Raw genomic sequence first — 10,168 nt, 5'->3', positions numbered from 1 at the left:
TTTGGATTGCATTCATACAATACATATATTCCATTCTATTATAATATTCTGTTTGTATTTTCATTTTCACTTTGTCTGTTGCTCTTATCAGATTCAGCAAAGAGGAAGCACAGGTATCATGAGCAGAATGGTTGACAAGCAGAGGGTGTACACAAAATAACCAACCAACCACAGGTGTCCCTTTTAAGGTATTTACATGTAATCTCTTAGCAACATTTCATTTCTTAGCAATCCTCATCTAACAGACAAACCCACCGTCAATGAGTAAGGAAGTGTAGTATTTAAATGTTTCAGATGAGGAAGTTATTCTCCATATCAGTACCTGTCAGAGCCCAGTGAAACCAAGACCACCATGATTTCTCATTTTGTCATTCTGCTCCTTATGATAACAAATGCAGGTAGGTGATATTATTAATCACTAATTATGTTAATTTTGAAAAAGTGCTTAAATCAGTGAAAGGAAAATATTTACAGTAATCTGAAATGATGCCAAATATTAATAAGAAAAACTAACATATTAATGAACTGACCCAATCGTTGTTTTACTGTAAACAAGTATTTACTATACAAATTACAGATGGCAAATTTAAAGGGAACCCCGTCTGTTAAGACACTTAGGCCTTAAAATGGTCTAAATGCCTTCAATTATATAAACATGTCATAACCTTTAAATGTATCGTATCTGCATGTATTATCATTAGAGGATATGCATTTAAATGAGGTTTTATCACCAATTTAAGATTTAAGGATGCGGATCAATAATTACATTACGCCGTTTAAATGAATGACGGTCATGTATACATTTCAGTTTCACCAAAAGCGGTAGTTTGATCCGTATGGTCAAGTAACTTCGAACAGCTGCTGCTAGAAAGCGGAGCTCTAGCTCTGAAACTTTTCTGTCTTAGTTTTTCTGTCCTGAGTATAGAACAGAATAGAATAGAATGATTATTTTTTCCAAAGGAAACTTCAGGTGAATGAAGAAATGTGACTGAGGGATTTGTCCCTGGCCTCAGGTAGCACTTGCCAACATTTCTGACAACGAAGAGTAGAAGGCAGTGTGATCCAAATGCCAAAATGTGGAGGATATTCTTGTGTTCTGCATTGTTTGAAGCATGTCTTAATTCGATATCTTCTTATTAGACTTCCAATACCAACGGGTGTGAAACATATTGTTATTTATTTATTTATTGTCTCAGATATTTCTCATTTTGGATTTTCCTTGTTGCCACCTTGCCCAACTGGAAATACTTTTGACACATATGGCTGGGTTTGTCTAAACTCAGGCATGGTACAGTTTTGATCACTCCAAAGCCAACGTGGACACAAAACAAACTTTTTTTTTTTAACCAATTTTGACAAATTTAAGCAAGGGGAAAAGGTAGCACAGGTTTAGCAGTATCTCAGGTCTGGTCCTTGGGAAGGGTACTTTCAAAATAGCTAAGGAATAAGGGATCATGTATGTGCTTGTGCATTACTTCAACTAATAAATATGCTCCAAAATACATTTTTAGCTGTTTTTCAAAAATGCAAGCCTCATGCTGTATACATCACTGAGTTTTGTAAATTAAGTTAAATTACATGGTTATACACATAATAGGGTGTATACCACTGGGTACTGGAGTACTGGCCTATTAGAATTGTCAGGAATAATCAATTTCAGTTAAGGTTCGCCAGGAATGTTCACCAGCAGTCACACAAATTGTTTTGCCTTAATTTTTATAAATCCCCTCTATTGTATCATAAAAGTTTTAAAGAACTGCATGCTCTGCATACATGTTTCACTAAAAGACCTTTTTAAGTAGAATAAAATTTTACCTATTTTTCGTGGCCTGGTGGACACACCCCAAAAAGCTTGCCAGTGTTTGCCAAACTTTCATAAACAGTGCTCCACTTGCACAAAGTAAGCCTGTGATGGCACGTATGTGATGTTCTGTGCAAGGACTCAAACGCAGACCAGGGAAATCTAAAAAACGTTGTCTTTATTCAGTCCGAGGTTCGAAGCCAGGTAATCAGAGAAAGGACGGTGCCGAATCGAGTTTCCAAAAGAATTGTGATAAACAGGCAAAAAATCAAAAACCAGGGGATCAGAGCAGTGAAGGTACAAAGGGACAGGCAAAAGAGAAATCAAAGCAAAGCAAAGGTCAAACCAGAAGCAAACAAACCAAAAAGGGGCAGGCAAACTCGAAGTCGTTCAGAAGGGGTGTCTCAGGAATCTCGATAAACAAAGGCTTACTAAATATCGGCACAATGAATTCGATCAACGTTCTAACCGTGAGCTGGTGGAAAAGACTGACATTTATACACTGGGGAAGGTAACAATCAAGGAGGGGTTAAGTGAGTGAGGGCGGAGTAACAAACAACATCCAGGTGAAGAACATTAGGATAACTAATTAAATGACAGGGGACTGACAAAACGCGGACTGGAATCACATAGACAACAATGATAATAGACGGCCTGGGTTAAGCAGGTAAAAACGCGTGCAGAGAGAGAGGTGCAGTCAGAGCAAGAGACAAGTGCAGGCAATTGCAGAACTCAGCGTTAGAGCAGGCTAGAAAGAAAAGGGGCGGAGCTACAGCGCAGCATGGAAAAGGGGAGACTGGTTAATGTATTAGTATAGTGATCTAAACTATCAAAAACCCAAAACTAGTGTGTGTTAGTCCATTAGTAATATTCACATGTTAGTATATTAATGAGGTTAGTACTTTACAATCTATAAATTAGTAAGGATTAGTAGAAATTAGTAAAACTAGAAATAAGTAGGAAGTAAGTAAAAACGAGACTGGAAGGAAGGGGGGGAAACCACGAAAACCCGGAACCACCCGAATAGTGAAATCACACAAATACAGGGGAGTGAAGCAGTTCAGGGAACACAGACACAGAGACAGTACTGGGGAGACAAGTGACCGGGAGATACAGACTACAACAACGTAATCTTGAAGCTTGAAATTGTTGGTGCTTACATAATGGGCTGAACATAATGGACTCCAGAAGGAATATCTGGAGGCGCATACAGTGCTGTCTGTACATATTTATACAGTGACCTAGTTCTTGTTGTTTTGGCTCTGTAGCCTACTCCAGCACATTGGATGATAATAATAATAATAATAATAATAATAATAATAATAATATCATAACCTCCAAATCAAGTAGCTCTTCCAGTGCACACTTTTGCTTGCTGTCTTGCTCCTAACACTCACTCAAACATATACCTAAAGTTATGATGACTCCACTAGAGGACAGTAGAGTACTTCTACAAAAACCCTTCTTTTATTATAAACCCACAGAAATACTAATATACTAAATGTTCAAATTTTGATATGTTCTAGTCCAGCTGGTTTGAAACTGGTTTGAGATGGTCAAGCTGGCAGCGAGATGGTTGGAGATAGCATCCATGCCAGTAAGACCATGTCCAGCTGGTGGGCCAGTTTGTACAGATAATATCACCACCACCAAATTCAACCTAAATTTCATCTTGTGGCTGGAATTTCCAGTAGGGCTGTGGATATCTACAATCAGCTGCCTCAGGTCACATGGTGTGGCAGCCATGTTGCATGCAGCAAGCATACTCTAATGTGACACTATGCCACACCTCCCTGAAGACTGGTTGTATTTATGCACCAAACTTGACATATGTGTAGGTGTAACGCCCAGCTGCATGATGAAATCAGAAGTGCTTTCTCTGCTATTTTAAAGTTATGGGATTGAATGTGGCCCAGAAGTCTCCAAGGTTGCCAGCAATCTCTGTTTTTTTTTCTGTAATTGAAATTTTCTTCCTAAATTATTTTGTGCCAGTGTGGACATTCTGGATTTCAGAACAGTTTAGAATTAGGAACTCACTTTTTGCTTCCTGTGACCTTGTAAAAATGTCTCTGCATATTGCATATCTTTCGAAGGTTGTGTTCTTCATACACCTCACACAGTGAAATTCTCATCAAAAAACCTGATGACTTTCCTTACGTGGGAACCAGCCACAGGAAATAGCAGTGAAACACTGTATCAGGTGGAGTATAAACTGTGAGTATTATTCAGTTCAACATTGTATCATTGTATTGTGTGTGTGTGTGTGTGTGTGTGTGAGTGTGTGCATGTGGTTGTGTGTGTGTTTGTGTGTGTGTATATATACATGTATGTTGTATAAAGTTACATGTACTGTATATTATATATGTGTTTAATTTTAGATATGGAGTTTCAAGATGGATACAGAAAAAAGAATGTTGGAACATCTCCTTGGTGCAGTGTGACCTCACAAAGGACATAACGCATAAGGGACACTTGATGTGCGGCCGTGTGAGGGCTGTCAGTCACAGCACTGAGTCTGATTGGGTGGAGGCCAAGATGTCCATTCCACATATGGACAGTAAGATAAGCCAATCAGAACCAAGTATACTTTCCTGTGTCTCCATCTGTTTCTGTGGAGAAACATATGGGATATCAGGCATTTCAAGGTTTATGTATGCATGAATATATGGCAGGCAGATGCATACCATACCATACCGTATACAGTGCATACCGTATACTGAATATATGGCATTATTGTATACACGAATGACGCAAAATACTGTGCATGCAAAATTTGACATGAAACAACCTCTTGATCAACTTTAAAAGTATGAAAGTGTATGTGCATATCCCCCATCTGCTAGATGGCTGGTACTAGACCCAGATAAAAAAATGTAAAGCTCAGTGTAAAATAAGAAAGTTTTCTGTCCACACATGCATGGGTGAGAGGAAACTCCACTTTTTATTCTTCCAAATCTCATTGTTTGCTCTTGTACAGTACACAATCTGACATGTCAGTGTAGCTCTGTGAGGGCTGCCTTTAGACCAAAGGACACCACAGACACAAAACTTCCACAGCAGTTCTCCTTACACACACCTGTCACTGTGAATTACAATCCATTAGAAACAAAAGCTGCAGCAGTAACACACTGCAGGCATAAATGTTGGCAACTAAAATTAAAGAAAAGGGACATGTCCCTTAGTGCTAATCATGGAAGTTGAGTCCCATGATTAGCACAACATCCTGTGGACAACATGAGCCCCTTTACCAAACAGCCACAGACCTATATCACAGAATGTTACAAATATCACAGAATGTGATAATTTTATGTATTGTCAAAAGGTACCTTTACAATAGTGTGAATTTATTCTGTCCTGTCAAAATTTTGTGTGACTGGCCCAATCTGAAAACTAGCTGTGCTGGGCTGTTTTGTGTGCAAGTACAAGCAGGCGTTTGAAGTGTCCCATGGTGAATACTCTGCAACATCCTGACGGAAGCATAGCTATTGATTCAGGCAATTTTTATTTGTGTATTTATATTCATATTTGGGAAAAGTGATTGTTATTTTTTGTTCTTTTTTCAGTGACATTTGATCCTCCAAGATTTCATCTAGTTCCAGAGGCAAATTCTATGCAAGTGCATATTTACCCATCTTTTGAGAACTACACAGACGTGGAGAAGATGGAGTATATGATTCATTACAAACAAAGAAATGGCCTTGTGAGTGCTGATGACAGTGAAACAATGGAGCCGCTAACTATACACTATACGCTATACACTATACTCCACATACAAACGGAATGGGTTTTGATATCTGAGGGGAGGGGAGTTGGTGTTGTTTAAATATACAAAGAAAATTTATATCACATATTTTGACTGGTAAGGAAAATGTCATATTCTAATTGTAATATTTATATTTTGTTTTTGTTTTTTTAAATCACCCCACTTCAAGATTGGTCTGAAGAATACCATTTAAAATAAATGTTTTTAGTCACGAATGCTCACTTTTTTTGTTTGATAGACATTATCTAGTAGGACAACAGCACTTCATACTGACAGGATGGAAGACCTGGTTCCTGGGACAGAGTACTGTGTTTCTGTGTCTTCCAAGATCTGGATGAGCCATTCCCAGTACACCCATCACGATTACGAATCAGCTGAGGGAGAGGCCTGCGCCTTCACTGACAATTCCGCATCCCTTCCCGGGAGAAGTACAGGAGGTCAAGCAAAATGGCTGTTGTTTTGTGTATTGTAGTATATCTGCTACATGTCATGTGTAGTAGTACTGACCGTAAGCTTATGGTTGTAACTGGGTAGCTGTTTCGTAGTTGACTCAGTTAAAGCACTCGTCTTAACTACTGCTTGTATTTTTGCCTAGACTGCGTTGCTGCTGTTATTGTTTGTGCTAGTGTTAATCAGTTTAACCTACAGGGTCCAAGTTGAATTATGCGGTTGTTCCCTACACTTGGAACGGTACTTTTCTCTAGGGTTTTTGACACACTTGTTCCTGGTTATGGTTATACACTTTGTTGTACGTCGCCCTGGATAAGAGCGTCTGCCAAATGCCTGTAATGTAATGTAATATTTTAATATGGCTACCGTATTATGTATTATGATACCACGTATACATGAAGAAGGCTGTAAGTGACACGTGCTGGTCGTGTTCCTTTCCTTCACAGATCAGAGGCACCTGCAGCTGGTCAAGCGCTTGAGTGTGGGGTTATTAATCCCCCTACTGCTCATATCTGCACTGCTCCTCCTAACCCGGGCGTTCAGATCCATCTACCGGCCCCCGGCCCACCTTCCGCTCAACCTCGTGAGTGAAACCCATTCATTCATCTAGTGTTTTCCTGTAATTCACAGTCATCAAAACATCTCTCTCTCTCTCTCTCTCTCTCTCTCTTTCACACACACACACCCTCTCTAATATCCATTTGCAGATTTTCACTGTGGAAGAGTGGAAAACACTGCAGAAGAAGGCTTACGTTGATATGAAACAGTATGACGATGACGCCGCGGACAGGAACACGAGAAGCTGGGTCCAGTCCAAGGCAAAGACCAACCTGTACATCAAGCTCCAGCAGAGAACGCTAGTGTCAGAGCAACCGATTGTAAACCCCTCTGACGAGCCTCTGATGGGGTTCTCTACCCCGCCTCCTCTTCTGGAAGGTGTGCGTCACGTCCAGGCATACGCCCCTCAGCTCTCCTCTCCAGCGGCTCAGTCTGATGAGTCATACGGAGTAGTGCATCATGGTCCAGGTTTAATAGACATGCATGACTTTAGCAGTTCCGATCCAAAAACTGACAGCATGCTGGCCTCTAGCCCTGAACCAGTTTATACCAACTCAGAGCACCCTGAACCAGTTTATACCAACTCAGAGCATCCTAAACCAGTTTATACCAACTTAGAGCACCCTGAACCAGTTTATATCAACTCAGAGCACCCTGAACCAGTTTATACCAACTCAGAGCATCCTGAACCAGTTTATACCAACTCAGAGCACCCTGAACCAGTTTATACCAACTCAGAGCACCCTGAACCAGTTTATATCAATTCAGAGCACCCTGAACCAGTTTATACCAACTCAGAGCATCCTGAACCAGTTTATACCAACTCAGAGCACCCTGAACCAGTTTATACCAACGCAGAGCACCCTGAACCAGTTTATACCAACTCAGAGCACCCTGAACCAGTTTATACCAACTTAGAGCACCCTGAACCAGTTTATACCAACTCAGAGCACCCTGTACCAGTTTATACCAATTCAGAGAACCCCAAATCAGTCTACATGAACTCAGAGCAGCACAAACTAGTCCATGCCAACTCCACGCACCCCAACTTGGTCTATAGCAACTCTGCACACCTCAAGCCAGTCTATGCCAACTCTGAGCACCCGGAGTCAGTCTATACCAACTACAAGTGCTCCGAACAAGTCTATACCAACTTTGAGCACCCCAAACCAGTTGATACCAATTCAGAGCCACCTTCCCCCAGAAATGCATCGCTGTGACACAAATTTACAAGGCTGTTCTACTTAAAATGAATGAGTTGGAAAACATAAAAGAGATTTTTTCTACATTTTTTGAAATGTCTCCCTTTTTGTCAACCAGTTTGGAATGCCCCGACACTTTCGTAAGTCCACCTCATCTCTGCTGCCTCCAACAGTGCGCCCAGAGTCAGTCTGCTGCAGGGCTGAGCAACTGTACAGATGAGGGGCTAGCAAAACGGAGGGAACCCCCTGCTGGTTACATTGCCCCAGGGGACTCTCAAGCAGTCACAGCTGGTGCTATGGTGGTCATGATCACTTCCAGGTCATGAGGTGCACAACACACCATGAACAAGTGCCTCAGGGGAATGTATCACCCAGGAGGCCTAAATTTGCTCAATTGTGAAATCCAGCTGCAGTGTGGTACATTGGATTAGGGACCAGCATGCTGTAGGTTCAGACCAGGGCCTCTGCTATTGCTCTTAGATGCTTCAGTGGAATATCTGCTTGTGGGGACAGATACTGTGCGATAAATATACACTGTGTTGGTCTCCTAAGAACGTGTAAATGCCTTTTTCTACCCAAAGTGGAAACCACTTTCATCCCTTGGATTTGTAGTTGTTAAATTTGCTGGCAGGTAATAGGTTATTTGGTTGTGGGTTATAAATGTACACAGTTATAAATATAGTGGCACACATTGTTTTACTCACAAAGTAGGCATTTGCTGTTAAAATGAATAAACCCACATCATCTAGGACTTAACTATCTGAGCAGAGATAATGTGGTTTCTATTTTATTTTGCTTTTTCACTAGCAGTGTGAAGAGGGAATTACTGTTTCTACTGTTTTTTAGGTCCAGAGTGGGGCAAATGTTATATGCTTTCATTGATTTCTTTAAATGCTTCTATAATTATAATTCAAATTTTTTAAAATCTATTTTGCTTCCCCATAGATTGAGTTGCAAGCAATATATATGGCCAGTTCTTCATGTGCTTGTACAATAATGTGGGTTCGTCCTTATCTGCCTCTCTGTATTGGCTGAGTAATGGAAATTCTCAGTGCTGTTGTCCAAATGTGTTTCAATGCTTATTTTTATGCCCTTGAAACTACACTGCTAAATACTTAATAAAAGCATTATAGAGATTTGCATAAGGGTCAAAGTGAAGTAAATTTTCCTTTATGCTAAAAGTGGACGTAGTCAAGAGTAATTTGCTCATATATAGCTCCAGAGAACCATGTGCCAGGCAGAAAAATCCACTGGAGAGCGCTCTAAGACCATTTCAGTCCTCCAATACCGCTTAAACCATATTTGTGTTTTGATAAAATTTCTTAGTTGTTTTGAATTTAAGATATTTCATTTTGCATTTTAAAATACTATCACTGATTTGTCTGATAGTAATAACAAAAATACAACTGTACGCAACAATTTCAGTGGCTAAGTAACAGCAAATACTCTGGTGAGCTGAAAATAAGAAGAAAAACAGTCTGGACATATTTAATTAATTACCTGCGAGCTTTAATGTATTTATGTTGCAACATATTTGGAAACATGAATTAATACTCCCCCTGACTGGGATTTTATTTTATGAGGCAACTGATACATGTTCGCATTGCTTAACTGTAAAAGTGTTTTTGTATGTAGCGAGCTAACAACCATTTCAGTAAGGATTTTCAGTGTTGTTAATGCTGATTACATGCTGTTGTGTGCCTACATCCTTTGTTTCCTACAAAAAGGAGCTTTAATCAGTGATAGTGATCATTTAGCAAAGATCATTTTTAGTAATAAGCTGTATATACCTTAGCTTTTCATTCCATATTCTATATTTATATTATACATATGTACATACACCTTACTGCACTTTACTGCTTCTTTTGCACTTCTGGTTAGATGCTAACTGCATTTTGTTGTCTCAGTACGTGTACTCTGTGCAATGACAATAAAGTTGAATCTAATCTAATCTAATCTATTAAGTGATATCACTCAATTATTCCACATAAGGGAGGATGCTGGGAATATAATTTAGTATAGTCCCCCGTGACCCTGACCAGGATAAGCGGGTATAGATAATGGATGGATGGATGGATGGATGGATGTGAGTATAGTCTTGATACCAGCTATACACTCCATCTTAGTCCTGGAGGCCAACAGTGTCTGTAGTTTCTGTGGTTTTCTTTCCATCAGTAGCCATCATTTAACCTGGAAACATGACCGCACAACAATCTATGACTAAAATGTATCACTAATGGCCTGAAAAAACATAGAAGTCAGGACAGACTACAGCACTTAAGGACTTGAGTTTGAGATCCCTGGTTTAGAGCCTCTGGAAAGGGAAGTTACTGTTTGTAGGACTGAGTTTCCAGAAGTCTCATTGGGTCTGCCAAATTTTATCCAGTGCTCTGG

The 10,168-nt window shown here is 39.9% G+C and overlaps 1 protein-coding gene across 2 annotated transcripts; it reads left to right on the top strand.

Annotated features, from left to right (window-relative positions):
* Positions 1–274: 274 nt before the first annotated feature.
* Positions 275–9,678, top strand: LOC118222884 (adhesive plaque matrix protein-like). 2 transcript variants are annotated; one of them, XM_035408806.1, is made up of 8 exons: positions 275–398; positions 3,895–4,015; positions 4,180–4,358; positions 5,365–5,501; positions 5,803–6,001; positions 6,461–6,597; positions 6,722–7,145; positions 7,236–9,678. In XM_035408806.1, exons 1-8 carry the CDS (start codon positions 353–355, stop codon positions 7,790–7,792), a joined length of 1,800 nt encoding a protein of 599 aa, XP_035264697.1. In that variant the 5' UTR covers positions 275–352; the 3' UTR covers positions 7,793–9,678. The 2 variants fall into 2 exon arrangements, with proteins under 2 accessions (XP_035264697.1, XP_035264690.1); XM_035408799.1 differs by having other exon boundaries at positions 6,722–9,678.
* Positions 9,679–10,168: the final 490 nt, after the last annotated feature.

This window comes from Anguilla anguilla, chromosome 1 (assembly GCF_013347855.1).
Source record: "Anguilla anguilla isolate fAngAng1 chromosome 1, fAngAng1.pri, whole genome shotgun sequence".
Taxonomy (NCBI): Eukaryota; Metazoa; Chordata; class Actinopteri; order Anguilliformes; family Anguillidae; genus Anguilla; species Anguilla anguilla.
Note: the sequence above shows the minus strand (reverse complement) of the source record. Positions and strands in the feature narration are given on the sequence as shown.